The following is a 16,714-nucleotide window of genomic DNA, read 5'->3' on the forward strand; positions in this document are numbered from 1 at the left end:
GGCAAAGCTATTTTCTCTAGGTGCTTCGCGTGGTATTTTGTAACCAATCCATCCCAAGAATATAGTATTGGTATGGTACATGCTAGCATATTATGGATGCAGCGTAATTCTTTTGCAAGGACATCGTATTTCCTTTGCTTATAAGATTCCGTATCTGAAACCCTAGTTGGACACGTGATTCCGACTTCAAGCACTTGTACAAGATGATTGGCCATCAGTAATCTCTATAACACAACAACCGCGTAAGAATGTCCAACACGCTATCAGAGACTCAAAATACCAAGATATTGATCCATTAAATAACTGGTAATTAGTAAATTTTGGAGTAAAAACGCTTTTTCATGCAGAGAACCTTTGCGCTTCTTATTTGCAAATATTGGATTAAGAGTAAGACTTCATCTATATAAAAATTTGACTCTAACTCTACATAACGAATGCATAAAATGGAAGTTTTTGTATGGAAATGGAACATGATCCTTCTACTAAAGCATATAGAATTAGTTGTTGAAAATATAGACGAAAAACTCCATAGTTAATTGTAGATTATTCACCAGGAGATATATTAGCTTTGTAGAATAAAATTCTCCATGAAAATTGAGCGGTTGCTACAAACATACATAAGTTAATATATGAATTTTATACAAACATTTACATCTCATAAAAGCCCTAAAACTGACAATTGAGGGCAAGAAGTTGATTCCGATAGAAATGAAGGAGATAGCTATTTTCACGGCCACTCCGAATAGTTAGACCGTACACATTTGGATAAGTAGTTAAATATCAACAGACTATAGAACTCTGACCCCAAATAAGGGTTCGAAAGATGCAAACGACCAGAAGGTCGGGAAATAATCATAAAATGGATAATATATATAATGAGTTATGAAGAAAGAACGCCAACAGGCTCGTTATTAAGCCAAGGTATCTTTCCGAGGTTAGTACTTCCAAACAAAAAGATAGGGGACGGTGATGTCAGACTACCAAGAATACAATGCAGAAATAGTATTAACAGGAACCCTGCCTAGTCCAAGCGATAACAAGAATGTTGGGGCAGTGCTTTCAAACTCACAGCTACGTACACTATCAGTGGCGAGACTAGTGCTCTACAGGGAATTCTTCAAGGTTCTCCTGGTTGATGAGCCTCCAGAGGAGGAATCAGGGGCGTCTAAAACTGCCGACGTCCCAATATATGATTTAATCAAGACACACTTCCAGCATTGTACAACATTTATTGCGGCACATGATGTTGACGTTTTGCGTCTCTGCACTTCAGTTTGGGTCTTCCATAGCGGCTTCCTTATTAGGACCTGCAAAACTGAGGATATTGTAGACAGTAGTTCACTATCAAAAATTGTAGAAGACTGCGTTACCACACACACTTAATGCAGTAGGTTGGTTTTATGAATCGCATTTTAAGTCCGCTGTCTTGCCACATTGGCATTATCATTTCAACGGTTTTACACAAACATTTTCAATCAATTTCTACCATATAGATTCCTCTAAGTACATACAACAATATTTGTATCTAAATGGTCAAAATGTTCAAAGGATATGATATATTGACATTCTAAGACAATTGAATGTTACGAGTTTATTGTGTACAGAATATATGTAGTTCGTTAGACATTAGAGAAACTCAATAAGCGTCGAATTTAGAAGAAAACTGACTTATTACCACTGGGTATAGTGCATTGGCTTGCCGCAATTGGTTTCATGATGCAATTCTTTACAGCGGAAGCTACAGTAATAGTTGTTGAAATGTTCGTTGCGTCTAGTTGCACATTTTATGCACTTGTAATCAGCAAGGAATCCACAAATGACGCAAAGGTGACGTGGAGGTAAAGTTGAAGGTCCAGAATGGACGGTTTTCCAACAGGGTTGTTTAAGCCTATGACAAAATGTACGTTTTCTGATGAATTTTCGATACAAAGACAACTTTTACATTATAGACATCTCAAAGTATACATAAAATGGATAAAACACACCTATAAGCATCAACTTCATCTTGATCTATCATCAGAGCGATATCTAGGATCTCTCTGTATTTGTAACCACCTTGTTGGCCATACTTATGCGATGATTTTGAGGGGAGATCCTCCTCGTCACTGAAATTCACGCGCTTTTTGCGTCTTCCCATATACAGAGCGACGTAAGGTGGGAATATATACTGAAGAATTGATTTAATGGTGAGGTCATACACACGTAAAAATATATAAATAAAAATGATTTAATAGGTCTCGTATCATCCATTTCTCCTTCCATGTCGAATTACCAGTGTGCAGATATTATGGATGACAGTGTTCACGATCCATGAGATAATGGACATTAACGTTTGCAGAGTCTGGTCTCGGATTGGAACAATATACCTGAAATAACAATATTGCACGCAGATAGGTGATAAACCTTGCCGTTGCTAGAAATGATGTCGAAACCCAATTCACTAAAAAGAAGAAAGCAACCAAGAGAGGGAGCACAATTTGAATCTTGAATACAGTCCTAAAGATAGCTCTAAGTTCGTTCCATCCTAGAATAAGTAATATCAGCCAAAAGAGAGGTGGAACATTTTTCCAACCACTCAGAGAAGATCCAGCTGTCTGTAGAGTTTGTGCATAGCGATACAACTCGTAGAATTTACTTTTGCACTTTTCTTCAATGTTGTCTGGAAGAGAAGAAATACGCTCTCTTTTTACCTGGAAATCTCTGTAGAGTAGGTGATCGGCATCTATGGTACATTGCGGAATGCTGATATTCACAGGCTTGTAATCTTTTACAGCCTGCACTATAGAGAGTGCATCCTTCCTAGAGTCTGCAAAAGACCCCTTTAAAATATCTTCTGATGCTTTTGTCCAATCCCTAGGAACAGATTCACCGTTGTATTCCTGGTATTGAAAAAAGGATTCAAAACGTGCTACAACTGTATCTACAATAGCAGATTCAATGCGTTGTAAATTTTCTTCTGCATTATTTAGGACTACTATGCGTATAAAGCACAGAAATTCATTATCTTTTATCTCCCCTACAATACCCTTGTAGCTTTCAGAGTATTTTTCAGCGTTGTCGCAGTTTTGTTCTATAATGCCATTAATTATACCTGAAAATATTTCTCCCGTAATATTTCTCTGCAATAAGGTAGATGAAACATTCTTGAATGAAAAATTACATAGAGACTCTAAGTGTGACTTTAAGAGTTCCAGATGTCTTGCTCTCTCTAGATCGATTTCATTTTTGATACATACGCCTAAATAGTCTGTTACTCCACCAATATCGAATGTGTATTGTATTTTAAGATCCTGGTATGTGTGTTCTAGAGTATACTCTCTGGAATAACCTTCCAATTCACCTTGCAAATTTTCGTGTATTTTTTGGCATTTTGCCAAAAATTTTGGCCAGACTTCCAATGGATTTTTACCAGAAATCTGCAGATCCTTATCTTCTGTTTGGACCATAAATTCGTCTCCAAGAAGTTTTCTCGCCTTTATAACCAGTCCTTTTGTAAAATGTCCAACATTAGCATCAAATATAGGTTGCATTTTTTCACATAGTGTGACAATCATCTCATTTGCAACACTTGAAGATATTTTTTTTTCGTACCTAGATGCTTGCAAAAGATAAGTATCGATTGCCTTGAGAATTACATCTGTAGCAGAAATTCTGAAATCTGGGATGACTTCCTTTTGTGACTGTGATAATAATTGGGCAATTTCATACGAAACAGCTTCTATAGCTACGTTCTTAATTTCATTACATCTGTAATTGGATAGCATTTCCTTTTGTGAAGGTATATCCAAGTGATCTTGCTCCATTATAGTTTTCCAAAGGTTGTTTGCATATAGGAAAAATCCATCCGAAGGAACCCTTCTGCTGTAGGATTTCGGTCTTATTTTTGTTTCCCATAGATTTCTTATGGATTCAACCTCGCTTTTAAATATTTCTGGTTTTGCAATTGCATTCGGAAGTCCAAAGATTTCGATATTAAATATCGAATCAAATGAAAGATCCTTAAATTTTTCAGGCTTAGAAATTTCATTCCATATGGACGTCATGTACTTTGTCAAGACATATGATTTTACAGTTTCTGCAGATATATATATATATATATGTATAAGTTCCATACCTATTGGAGCAATTTCTTCAAACCAGTCACGAACACAAAAAAGAAGTATCGTCTTTGGGTGATCTTCATTCTCCGTGGAGTTTAATAACTCCAAGTTTGCCTCAACAACGGTTCTCAATAATCCATAATTTGAACTGGTCAAATTCCCAAGTGAATTGTACCATAGGTTAATAATGACACAATCCGAAAGTGCTAGGCTCAACAAGGATGAGCGATGTTCAAATGTCAAACGTCCTTCACCCCTTTCCCTGGAATCTGTACCTTCTACATCTATTACGAGTGAACATTTATTTCCAGCTTTTGCATCATTCGTTACAAAAGCCGCCCAAATTCCCTTTGTTGTCTGTGAATGGCCTAACTTCGCATCCATAACCTGAAAGTGTAGGCCAAATAACGAATTCAGGAAGAAACCTGTACACATTGTACATTTGAACACGAAACGTACTCTTTCCGCTACTTTGTGAACCCAAAATGGTAACAACATTGTAGTTGAAACCAAAATGCTCGAAATTGTGATTGCTTAGATATTTTTTAAAATCTTGGCTATAAAAATGGTATAATGCGTCCCTTTAACCTACTTTACTTCACATTCATAGCTTATAAACTCGACAGGGAGAACCGATCCGGTCTCCTCTGTAAAGGAACCCATCATAGATGTGAAAAACGTATATTAATGCTTAAATTTTAACTGGTGTGTGAGAACACTCAGTACTGACTCATTTGTGATGCCTGACACGTTGGAAGACGTGACAATAGAGTTGCTGTTATTGGTTCAACGAACTTTGCATTTGGAAATGTTTGTTTTAGATGTTTTGTAGGAAAATCTGACGCACTCCTAGGTACTCCTTGGGAGTGACGCTGGTTGCAATATACGTTGCCACGTATCCGTGGACCTTGTTGGTATATGCTTTCCTGTCTATAAGTGGTACTATTCGTTCTTCCATACCAGTTCTTACCGTTAATTGGCTGAGTTTGGGGATATTCTATGTATACAATCCGATTTAACTTGGCAGTTTGACCTCTGGATCCATAAGCCCTATTAACAAAAGGCCCATTGCCTCCCTTGTTAGACACACTACTTGACCTGTACTTATCTAATCCACTATACTGACGGTTAACTTTCTGATTATTTGCAAATTGTTGGCTGTGTTGCCTTTGTCTCCTCTCAAACTGGCCATCGGTGTGCATTTCCATCCAAGCCTGCGGAATTTGTAAGAAAGATTCAATATTAATTCCATCCAGAGATGTGTGCAAGCGTTGGCTTCCAAACGTTCCTCCCCAATTTGAACCGAAAAGATCATCTACAGAAGCAAGACCTGACGGGTGAAGAGTTACTTGGGCAATCTGATCCAACTTCCTTAGGCGCGTTTTTCTCAGGTAATCTATTCTCCTATTTATACCATTGATGAGCTCACTAACTTGAATCCTATATTTTCTTGCATCGTATAAGAGAGAGTTTGCAAGACAGTATGTGAAAACTCCATGGCAAACTACAGGTGCGCACTGAGGTATTTTCATAGGTACAACGTAAAGAGGACGGAAAAGTGCTTCTACTGCGATACTTTCCCAGGGTGCCGCTGCGATACATATAGAATTTGCAGAAGCTGTGGAGTGATTCGTAGACAAAAATGGATCAGTTAGATTAGATACACAGTCAACCTCCATACGAGGAATAAACTTTGGCCTTGTCATCTGAAGCTGCATGTACGGATCACTCCAAACAGAATCGTCGTATTTTGCTTCTTTCATCTTCCCCGTAGCCTCAATAACTGGCCAAATGCCACGCAGTTTTGCACCCTTTATATGCCCCCAGCCATTTGCTGAATCCAAAATGGTTTGCAGACCACATGTATCCAAAATTATATTCATTTGACAGCACTTATCTACGCACTGCAACATACGACGAAGCTGCAGAGCAGGTATTACACCATTTGTGTAATCAACTGGTACCAAGGCTTCATCATAACCTTCACCTTCCCAACCACTTAGATCATCAATTTGTACACTGTGTCCAGAATAATAAAAAATACAACAATCACCAGGCACTGTTCTATGTGTTAGCCATCGCACGGCCTTGAGAATATTTGCCCTAGTAGGTCTTAGATTGTCTGGACGCAAAGGTCCCTGGGAATCCAGTGCCATCATTTCCGGTAGGTCTAACTGCCCCTCTGGCTTACCTCCAAATGTGTTCATTATTGAGGCAAACCACCTATCAAATACACTCGGCTTAGCCCCTCTCTTTACCTGCGGTTCACTATATTGCGATAAACGAGATAATTGCTCTTTATAAACATCTGCTGGTTCCGAATCCAAAAGAAGGAGTATGTCCTGTGGGCAATAACCCATTTTTGTGATAAGCACTATGGCAAACAATGCTGCGTCGTTGCATGAGCCACGCAAATTATCATCCACTCCACCAGCATAATTACAACCAATAATAACTGCTTTGCGACGAGGTCCATTCTTGCATGATGTACATACATATGTTTTCACGTTTGTCACATTTTCCTGATGTGGTTCTGCTTGTGAATGGGTAGGCTCTTTAGATGGTTCTTCTTTAGGTGAATCGATGGAATTCACACTACTATCCACTGACCCTTCTTTATCCTTTATATCATTCGAGCTAGAAAAATCCAAACTCTTCAAATGCATTATAAGGGAATGTAACTCGTCCTTCTCCTTTTGTGTGATGCTCATCCTCACAGCAGGGGACGATGTTTTGCTACTTGATCTCATCGATTCTTTATCCCTCGCAGGAGATGGAGATTCATGATGTACTTTTTCCACTGTATTACACTCAGACTTTGGAGTAAGTTCGAGTTTTTTTACGAGCCTAGCGCCTCCAATATTCTTTTCAGTGTGATCCTGATTCAGTTTAGAACCAGAAATTAGTCTTGTAGTGGCTTCAAATGCCCTTTTACATATTAAATTTTGTAAATCTTCGTTGATACCTTGAAATTTTTCACCAGAACCCAAATGTGAATTGCCAAAAGGATAGACATCCCCCGAATTTACATTTACTGCACATTCACCTGTTTTGTTTCTATTGATAAAGTTGCGTTTAAATGGAGATTGGTACTTTACAAAATTCTGTGTATGTGCTGCCTTTTCAGATACATCTTGCCTCTTTGTAGCATTATGGGATCCTGTTCGAGGATTAACCTTGTAGTTTGAACCCATTTTTAGATCTATATGTTATCTAAATCATCCAAACGAGAGGTAAGGTGCTAATTGGTGACAAAAATAGGTTTGAAGCACCATTTACCTTAACATGCAAGACATGTAGAACTACCAATCATGCATCTGAGTGTATACAGTTGATTCTACATTTTTATTGTGATAAACAATAAAATAGATCTAATTTATACGTTATAGACTCCAAAATCCCAACACATTGGAATATAAAATACGCCCTGTGCCGTTTATCCCAGATAAACCATATATTTGTCTCCTTGTCAACAAAATTTTCTAATAATCTAGGATTGTAAAAATTATCTGCTTCAGTTCCTTTGAAGTGTGTAGCGGTGTGTCTATGATATGTAGATTGACTTGAGAGCCTTGGCGCAGTCGTCGTTCTTTTTGATATAGTGGTTCCTTATTTTTTTAATCACATCATCCATCTCTTTCAAAGTTGCCTCCGTTGTCTGTAATAGCTACTCATTTATTGTTATGCAAACCCGGATGAGCTCGTTACTATTCGAAATCAGATTGTTATCAGATTCCATATCATCCTCTGCTTTTGGCCTAACTTGCGGGATATCTTGTTTTAATATCTCAAATTCGCTTATCATTCCCTAAAGCATTGTGAATATTTATATGGGTCTACATTTATCTGAGATAGGAGCTCCTCATTTTTGGCATTAATATCCTTTATCACCTCTTTTATTAGCTTCTTGTACTCATCGTCATACTTTTTCCTCCGAGATTCTTGCACCTTTAAATTATTGTAATGTGGATGAGTTTGTGGAATTCGTGTTTGCATAGCTACCTTACACAAAGATGCAAGTTCAGATTTTGCATATTCGCACTCTTCTTTGTATGTTTTTTTGAATGCAGAGAGCAACTGTTTAGTTTTTAACTCCCGATAAGACTTTAAGCTCATCTAAATTCACGAGTAAATATGTGAAAAACTCACTATTAGTGGTTCTATTTCCATTGTGCATGCATGGCTGGTGTTCAGGATGTTCATATCGAATGGCTTATAAAACGAAATGTATTCAGATCTCTAGTAATGGGCAATTGAAAGTGATAACTTACTTCACTTAGAGGACTATCCGTAAACTTTGTGCTGTGAAAACTTGATGGTGTAAGAACTGTAATACGTTTGCTAAATTATTGTTCGTACCATCTTTATCATTCCCAGAAAGATCTTTAACTTCCATAATAGTACTTGAGAGTTTGTTTGAACTGAGTTATTCGTGACATCTATTCAAATATTACCTGGAAATTTCTATTGATGATGGTATTTTCGGTTTGGTGAGGGACTCCTGCGCTTATTGTGTGTTTATTCCAATTAAAACCATTCCTAGTTGGCTGAAAGGTTGCGCCCAGCTTCCGGATGGAGTAAATAAATCCTTTGAATATTCTGAGTGTATATTTTGGTCGTTTTGTGTGTTCACAATTGTAGAAAGATTCCTAAATTGGTATGTATACACACTGTTTATTTATTACTTCATGAATCTGAGAAATGATTTTGGGCACTTCTCTAAGATAATTTTCACTGATATCTCATTAAACACTTTGTTTTTAATTTCATTATTCCTGAACTTTAATATTTGTCAAAACTATCCTACCAAAGTTCTTTTTTATCTACTTTCCCGCCAGACTTTAGAGATATAGTAAAATCCTCATTAGCTATAAAGAGATCATTCATTTCTGAATATGGAAATTCCATCTTAATATGGTCCTCAGATATCTGGAAGTTTAATTTACCAGAATTCCCACTTACATGAAATCTAAGTGATGATTGAGAAGTAAAAAGTTCCTTAAAATGGTACTCAGAAGTGGATCTGGTAGCATCAAACAATATTTTCCCTATAAATTATACCATTAATTTAACATTCTACCTTGTATTTTATAGTATCCATTTGATTCTTTCATACAACCTATTGACGATAAAAATTCTACAGCCTCAGCCTGTATGTTGGAGTATTACATGCAAAGGAAACGGATGCCAAGTTTTATAAATTTTTGACTACCTCAAAGTTGTTCGCTTTTAAATTTTTTAGAGATAAAAATGGGAATTTGTATTTTTTGTCCATGTCAAAGTTTTGTATTCTTCTTATACCCCGCCAATAAAGCTCAACTAGTGATATTTTTTCTTCATAATCGATATTAGTAAAAAGCCTTTTGCTTGTTATTACCATAATGTGCATACTGTATATTCTATGAACATTTCACTGGGTATTACTATTTAGTGAAGAAGAGAGTCTCGATTTTTTGTCTATCTACTTTATCTATTTGATTAATAATTGAGAACATCACTGGAAAGCATTATTTTTTCAATTTCATTATCTAACCGGAATACATTGTTCTAGTTAATATAGAATATGAAAATAATAGGCTGTACTCCTCTATGCTTTTTACTTTTGTTGTTTGGCCTTTTGATATCCATAGCATAACTGCATCTACAAATTCCTCCAAACGGTTTGATTTTTGTATTTTTGATTTAATAGACTCTGAATATAAAATTTATGAGCGTTATAAGGTCCTAACCAAGCAAATTTGTAATAGTTCGCACTGATTTTTCGGAACTTCTCCATGTATCCGCAAGCTTTACAGACTCCGCAAACAGCTCTACAGCATCGCAATCCTCGCTTACTGCATATAAACATTGCACATGCAGACATATGGAAGCTCATATCATATAAAGATGGATAGATAACGTCACAATCACTCGAGTTTTCTAACGATATACAAGTCGTAAATACCAACTTCCGCTTCGGAGGAGCACGCCAACTTTGGAATTTATAGAATCCATAGTATTATTAAAGTTTAGTATGCCAACTAATATCAACATGCCTGGAAAACTGGCGAGAAAATGTATCTAGGATACCTCACAGAGGAAACGACCAATGCTGCGGGACGGTAAACTTATACACCAGGGTTATATGGAATGACAGACCCATAAAAGATACGGTATCGGATAAAAATTCACGTTCTTCCAGTTTTCTGACATAACGATTCACTCTGTAGAGACCTTAGTGCCATATAAAGGATTTAGAGCTGGAAATTAAAATATGACACCCGAAGACAGCAAAATTGCAGATACAGGGGCTTCTCAACGAAGATTAGATCACAATCTCTCACTGGACAGCTTTTGGTAAAGTGGTGAAGCTGATGGGGATCAGCCCAGAGATTGGAAATAGTATCAGTTTAACATTTTTAATGGTCCTGATATAAAATTAGGCAGTTTTAATTGTATAATCCAATATTTTTGTAAGTTTTCCATTCTATATATCTGTGTGACCTTTATTTCTGACGTACACTCCCTGCGTCAGTCATTCCACACATATTTGCCATAATTTCCACATATTCCACGCATCATACGCATGGAGTTTTCAGCTTATGTTGATACTTGTTGATTTTTTTGTGCACTAATCATTTTCTTTACAGTACAAATTATCGGTAGAATGGTTAACATTCCAAAGTCTAGAAAGACCCTTTGCGCTGGCAAGTGCAAGAAGCATAGTCTACATAAAGTTTCCCAATACAAAAAAGGAAAGGAAAGTGTCCACGCCCAGGGTCGTAGACGTTACGATATGAAACAAGCTGGCTTTGGCGGTCAAACCAAACCCATTTTCCGCAAAAAGGCTAAGACCACAAAGAAGATTGTTTTGAAGCTTGTAAGTTGTCAGTTTTTATTTATAAAACCATAGGAATGTACTGTATGCAAGAAGAAGCGTTTCGTCAAGCTTAAGCGTTGCAAGAACTTCGAACTTGGTGGTGATAAGAAGAGGAAGGGTGTCTCCTACTAATTTGTTGCAGCTTTTTACATCTTTTGGCTATTGCTATTCTCAATGATATATGAATCAGTTCTTGGGCCGCTATTTTCTTCGTTGTATTCTGTCCGGTTTAGCAGGCCCGGCGCGGCATGACTATGCTCTTCTCTATTCATTATTTTTCATATATATTGAGTTGATTTAAACTTATGTTTCCTCATAGAGGTGGGTATATGGACTTGTAATTAGATTGGTGCGGTAGAGCATTCTCTGGGTATTGTGTCTCAGTATTGAGGCGTTTGAATTATATAATTTGTGTAGGTTTGGTATTATCCTAGGGTTTGCAGCTATGGCAACATAAAAATATCTTCCGTACCAGAATAGACCAACTCGTGACTTGGTGACCCTAATGGGCATGTAAGGGAGGGTGTATTCACGAACCTGTGAGATGTATATCTAAAACCTAGATCCTGTGTTCTTAATATGAGCCCATGATGACTTGTCGCCAGTTTTGAGATATTTGTTACAATAGAAGCTATTTCTTCGGGGTTTGCTCTCTTTGAAATTAACAGGTAGGATTCATAGAATACCATTGTATAATTTATGGGTTTAAACTTGATTTTTGTACACCCATTTTACATAATCAAGGACTAATATCTCGGGACACTTGGATGGGAAAGGTGCTTGCATATATGGGTCTCGCCGGGAGCATTTCCCTTTCCCAACTTTGAAAAGTGGGAATTAACTACACATTATCGGACATTAAAATTTATAAAGGTTCTAAAATGTGAACATGCTTGGGTATCGTTTCATTTGAAGCTTCATACTATGCACACATCGGTACCATACGCCTATCCACTGATAGGTGACAGAATCAGGTGTTTCTTGGTTTAAATGTTATAAGTTAAAGCAAGCTTGGAAAACATGAGTTAGATTACACATAATTATGGAGGGATTCACTTCTTTCCAGCCGGTTGCGGTTATTGTACATTTATCATTTTTCATTTTGGGTTGCATTTCAATCGAAATCTTCTTAGCTATACGAGAACGCAATGCCTCAACTATGCAAAGAGCGGATTCCGCTCTCCAAGATGCATTAGAGAGTGCTAGGAACCGATTTATCAATCGGTCTTCACTGATTTCCATGAAACGGTTGGGAACCCTGGTTTTTGGTTTGGGGTGTATGTCAAGCTTTGGATTTATCTTTGATACTTGCCTTCTAAACTTTGTGGACTCTGAAGCCGATCGTAAGTTTGTTACATTCATTTGGGACTGCGATGTAATTTTGGCAGCCTCTCTTTTGTACATCATCGTACCATCTGGGTTGTTTCATAAGTATATAAAACTTAAACCAGAGTATAAATTTAGGCAAAGATTTCTCAGGTTTTTTCTATTTGTTGGCTCTTGGATAGTTTTTGGTCTGATACTTGGGAAGGTGATGCTGCTTGAAGCATTCTCAAGGAGTAAAAATGAGACAAAGAGCTTTGCTTTACTTTCTATATTATATACATTTTGCTTTGGACTTGCCTTTATAAGTATACTGATGGGATTTTCTGCTGTGTACCTGATATACATCGTTTATGCGATACACAGAGATGCTTCTTACATAAAACAACTTGAAGACCTAATTTCTGATTCCAAAAAAGTTTTGAGGGATTTGAAGATGTTTGTTAAAGATGCAAATTTTTCAGACGATGAGAGTTGCAGCGAAGAAGTGTTGATGGATGAGATGTATAGAACCACCGATTATTATGATAGGGCCGTTCAGCTTAGAATGAATAACACACAGAGAAAATATGGACGTACGTCCTCTATACTCTCAAAGTTTCCTAGATTATCTAGGATAATTAATAAAGTAACGGGTTCACAGGATGGCGATCAATATGGTGATTACAAGAATATGATCAATGATATAAAGAATGAGATTAGATATTTACGAATTCTAAAAATGGAAAAGGAATCTACTTCTAATAAGAAGGGAAGACTCTATCTCTATCTAAGATATCTAGAAGCAACTGTCTCAGTTATTAACTGTTGTATCAGTTCTAGGCGTGCGCTTATTGTTTTGTTTGGTAGTGTAACTATAAGTTCAGAAGTTCAAAATGCAGATGTGCTGGCTAGTACATATTATTATTTTATGGGAAAGGATGTAGCAGCTGAAATATTGCATGTGGATTCTCCTACTCCAGTGCTCGATGCGGTAATATCTGGAGTAAATCTCATATTTATCGTAAATATAATAGCTTCAAGTTTTGGTTATTTCTTAGATTTTGGGAAGATACTACTGAATACAAAGTATCTGCAGAAGAGGAAGTTGCTGTCTGACAACTCTTTGGGTCTGGCTTTGACAAGTTTTTGTATACTTTCATTTCCATCGCAATTTTGTTTGCTTATCCCGTTTTTGCCACATCATTTCAAGAAGTTTTTATTGGAATTATTCTTTGGTGGTAGTGCTCGTGTATGGGCTGGACTTCGATATTGTTTTGACACACTCGTATTTTTTTCTTCAGTTTTCACCTTTTTTGGTGTATTGTTCCTGAGGTACAGTAGAAAGATCAAGAATAATGTTTATTGTAATGTATAATTTTAAATTTCTGCTGCTAGATCTGCTAGTGTTTTATTTATATACTTGTGCGAATTTTTCTTTATTTCGGTTTTTATGAGTTCTTTGATGTACTTTTCGTGTATCTTGTCAGCTTCTTCGGCATCCTTTAGTTCTGCCTGTGATACACAAGACAGTATTGTCAATATGCGATGTAGAATCGGGACACTGCTGGCTGCGTTTAGTGCTTTGAGTATATTCTCGAATCTTTTTGCGAAGATTATATATTGAGCAATACGTAGGTCCCTAGTTAGTAAAGCAAGAGCACTAAATGCTTGTGTAAATGTTGTTGTAAAGCTTACCCTGTGCTAGCAGTAACAGCAGCTTCATTGTTAAACTCTAGTGCGAATGCTAGCAGTATATTTAAGTCAGCATGGTTAAGTTCGAAGGCGGATTCTTTATCTCTAGCTAGAAATTGACCTATTATTTGAGAGTAAATAAATCCATGGACAACGTCTTCTCCGGCAGATAGGTTACACCATCCTTCCAGTCCCACAGTTTTTAACATATCATTATCTGAGTAGATGAGATTGCCAAAAAGTTGCCATCCCTTTAGACCAAATACCCTCCTTTTAATATCATCGTTTATGGATAGCAAGTTTGTCAGGGCCATTGCAGATTCATATTGGAACATTTCATTTTCATCACCCAAAAGTATTACCAGCGGCTGTACTGCATCTATAGCGTCATTATAGCTTAAGTTAGATGGTGTTATCGCAATACAAATATGTGCAATAGACTGGGAAACGTGTTTAAATGCACTAGAATCTTTGTTTACGTTGCTAGTAGCATAGTTTATAAATATACGCAAAACGCCCATACTTTGCATAATTCTGCGGTGGCTTTGCTCCAATGCAAGATAGTGTAGCGATTCTATAATGAGCATGTATATGGGATTTGCCTTATCTTCTATCTTTTTAGAGAGTTTTATCATGCTAGATGCGAGTATATTTTCTTGAATCAAAAATAAGTAGTGTCTTGTTTTAAGGGCCATATCGTGATCGCCCTCGAAATAATGCCCATTTATTGTAGCTTTTGCCATTTCTGGCAGTTTTTCTTGGAGATTTTTTAGGGCTTCTAGTTGTTCTTTATCGTATACAGTATTTGTGTTTAAGAACTTTGACCTATCCTTATTTCCTCTCAATAAATTGACAATAATTTGACAAGCCATCAATAAAACCTTATTATTTCCTCCTCTTTCAACAAATAACAATAGGGGAGGTATGAAAGAGAAATTAGCTGTTTTAAATTCCTTGTGTAAACTCAAATACGAAATGCACTCTAGAGAAGTTTCTATTGGATATCCTTTATCCATGTTGAGCAAAAGAAGGTTGGGTAAAATTTTGAATAGATTTACACGTATAACTATTTCTTCCTTGAGTTCTATAGAATGTATTGACAGTTTGGAGAGCATCAATAATATGTACTCTTGTAGTGGACAGGCACTCGTGTAATTATGCCCATCTTTAGCATTCCCTAACTTGGTAATAAATGAAACAAATTTAACACCGTTCGTTAAATGGTCTAAAAACGTTTCATATAGAACAAAATCTATAAATTGTTGCCTAAATTCCGCAAAATCCATGCAATTTACAATAACTTGTGACGCGTACATTTGCAGAAGCTCTGTAGAGCACTCCGAAGGGTTTGGCCTGAAAAAGTTCACCAATAGCGACCTAATGATGTCATTTGCTATAATATAACTTTTAAATATGGGTTTGTTTGCAATGAAGAGTGATTTAACAATAATGTACCAGGTTGGTTGTAGAGTTATTCCTTCATGCTCATCCATATTAGCGCTTTTTGTAATGTATGCATTAGCCAGCCTACTAATTAGGTTTCCGAACGCATCCACCGCTATTTCGTCTGTTCCAAATCCCGCTTTGAAGATTGCAATTAGGCATGCATCTAACTGTTGAGCCTTATAAATATCGTTTTCTACATCACAGATAGAAATTAGATGTTCCAATATTTTTGCCAATGCAACGTTAAACTTTGAACTAGCAGATATTGATCCAATTTCGGAGAAGAAAACCAGAATAGCGGCCAAAACTTGTTGCTCCAACTTATGGTTCGCCCCGTCTAACAAAGTATACAATATTTCTAGGGATTCACTTGTCCTCAATAGAGAACATAATTTTGTTATGTTTGTGAGGGATTGCTCCAGAATTGTGCATTTAGTAGTATCAGATACTGATTTAGATTTTTCCAGTAGTTTGAAGATTTCTGTAACATGCACAATCACGGTCTTTCCTACCAGAGATGCATTAAAACTTTTACACAGATCGCTACGGTTCTTATCTCCAGAACCATAAAGCAGTTGATATAAAACAGACCACAGGTTTGCCAATGTGTCATCAATAATGCCCTCGGAAATCTTTGAGCAACAAAGGTTTACTAGTTTTGCAAATACGTCGTGTTTTATTAGTTCATTTGGACTCACCAATAGTAACCTCTGGATATTCAAGTTAAGAGCATTTCCATTGAGAATATCCCTCAGGATTATGCTACAGTCAGTGGTAGCGGCTTTACCCGTTTTGCCAATACTTCTGCGAAGAGTTTCAACCAAGTCTAGATGTGGCTGTTTCTTATCTTTCCATAGTGAAAAATTTCCATTGACGATTTGCTGGCATTTTTGAATGTATTTCAGAGATGCGTTGTACTCCTTCGTAGAGAGATGGTGAAAAGCAAGATGATATGCTGCTTTATAGTTAGAATCGTCCACACACAGACATGTTTCACACAAGATTTGCATTTTCTCCTTCATTTTGAGGTTGGAATAGCACAAGGCTAAATTACAGAGCAATGTGGACAAAAATTGCCTTGACTCTTGCGATTCAAGATTATATGAATACGTGTCGATACACTCTTTGATGGAACTTACATTTTCATCCTTTATTTCTAGAATTTTACAGATTGTGTGTGTATACAAGCTGGAGGCCTCGAGATACTCCCCGGCCCTAAAATGCTCGTTTGCAACCTCCTTCTCATCAAGGTAGGTACGCATAGACCGATCAGACATACTTATATAGAATAGATATACATCACCAGAAGTTA

General features: G+C 36.9%; 9 protein-coding genes across 9 annotated transcripts, besides 2 other annotated features; 3 read left to right on the forward strand and 6 right to left on the reverse strand.

Annotated features, from left to right (window-relative positions):
- Positions 1-969: 969 nt before the first annotated feature.
- On the forward strand, positions 970-1,383 carry BEWA_007900 (ABC transporter, ATP-binding protein family member protein; the record flags this gene model as incomplete). The annotated part of the gene is made up of 1 exon (XM_004830990.1): positions 970-1,383. The coding sequence occupies one exon, from the start codon at positions 970-972 to the stop codon at positions 1,381-1,383; it is 414 nt and encodes a 137-aa protein (XP_004831047.1).
- Positions 1,384-2,203: 820 nt separating this feature from the next.
- Positions 2,204-2,233: a sequence feature (AT_rich).
- Positions 2,234-2,285: 52 nt separating this feature from the next.
- On the reverse strand, positions 2,286-4,763 carry BEWA_007910 (root hair defective 3 GTP-binding protein, RHD3 domain-containing protein; the record flags this gene model as incomplete). Its single annotated transcript, XM_004830991.1, has 3 exons — positions 2,286-4,525; positions 4,560-4,657; positions 4,693-4,763. 3 exons carry the CDS (start codon positions 4,761-4,763, stop codon positions 2,286-2,288), a joined length of 2,409 nt encoding a protein of 802 aa, XP_004831048.1.
- Positions 4,082-4,104: a microsatellite.
- Positions 4,764-4,800: 37 nt separating the features above from the next.
- On the reverse strand, positions 4,801-7,294 carry BEWA_007920 (ICE-like protease caspase p20 domain-containing protein; the record flags this gene model as incomplete). The annotated part of the gene is made up of 1 exon (XM_004830992.1): positions 4,801-7,294. One exon carries the CDS (start codon positions 7,292-7,294, stop codon positions 4,820-4,822), a length of 2,475 nt encoding a protein of 824 aa, XP_004831049.1. The 3' UTR covers positions 4,801-4,819.
- Positions 7,295-7,644: 350 nt separating this feature from the next.
- BEWA_007930 (hypothetical protein) lies at positions 7,645-8,496 on the reverse strand (the record flags this gene model as incomplete). The annotated part of the gene is made up of 7 exons (XM_004830993.1): positions 7,645-7,758; positions 7,792-7,908; positions 7,941-8,048; positions 8,103-8,216; positions 8,250-8,339; positions 8,372-8,427; positions 8,460-8,496. The coding sequence occupies 7 exons, from the start codon at positions 8,494-8,496 to the stop codon at positions 7,645-7,647; spliced, it is 636 nt and encodes a 211-aa protein (XP_004831050.1).
- Positions 8,497-8,781: 285 nt separating this feature from the next.
- BEWA_007940 (hypothetical protein) lies at positions 8,782-9,480 on the reverse strand (the record flags this gene model as incomplete). Its single annotated transcript, XM_004830994.1, has 5 exons — positions 8,782-8,875; positions 8,908-9,029; positions 9,063-9,148; positions 9,181-9,250; positions 9,313-9,480. The coding sequence occupies 5 exons, from the start codon at positions 9,478-9,480 to the stop codon at positions 8,782-8,784; spliced, it is 540 nt and encodes a 179-aa protein (XP_004831051.1).
- A 1,266-nt stretch (positions 9,481-10,746) lies between these two features.
- On the forward strand, positions 10,747-11,091 carry BEWA_007950 (60S ribosomal protein L44, putative; the record flags this gene model as incomplete). The annotated part of the gene is made up of 2 exons (XM_004830995.1): positions 10,747-10,959; positions 10,993-11,091. 2 exons carry the CDS (start codon positions 10,747-10,749, stop codon positions 11,089-11,091), a joined length of 312 nt encoding a protein of 103 aa, XP_004831052.1.
- Positions 11,092-11,262: 171 nt separating this feature from the next.
- BEWA_007960 (hypothetical protein) lies at positions 11,263-11,648 on the reverse strand (the record flags this gene model as incomplete). Its single annotated transcript, XM_004830996.1, has 2 exons — positions 11,263-11,461; positions 11,497-11,648. The coding sequence occupies 2 exons, from the start codon at positions 11,646-11,648 to the stop codon at positions 11,263-11,265; spliced, it is 351 nt and encodes a 116-aa protein (XP_004831053.1).
- Positions 11,649-12,001: 353 nt separating this feature from the next.
- Positions 12,002-13,639, forward strand: BEWA_007970 (hypothetical protein; the record flags this gene model as incomplete). Its single annotated transcript, XM_004830997.1, has 1 exon — positions 12,002-13,639. The coding sequence occupies one exon, from the start codon at positions 12,002-12,004 to the stop codon at positions 13,637-13,639; it is 1,638 nt and encodes a 545-aa protein (XP_004831054.1).
- A 2-nt stretch (positions 13,640-13,641) lies between these two features.
- On the reverse strand, positions 13,642-16,679 carry BEWA_007980 (hypothetical protein; the record flags this gene model as incomplete). The annotated part of the gene is made up of 2 exons (XM_004830998.1): positions 13,642-13,924; positions 13,960-16,679. 2 exons carry the CDS (start codon positions 16,677-16,679, stop codon positions 13,642-13,644), a joined length of 3,003 nt encoding a protein of 1,000 aa, XP_004831055.1.
- Positions 16,680-16,714: the final 35 nt, after the last annotated feature.

The sequence above is a fragment of the Theileria equi genome, chromosome 3 (genome assembly GCF_000342415.1).
Source record: "Theileria equi strain WA chromosome 3, complete sequence".
Lineage (NCBI taxonomy): Eukaryota > Apicomplexa > Aconoidasida > Piroplasmida > Theileriidae > Theileria > Theileria equi.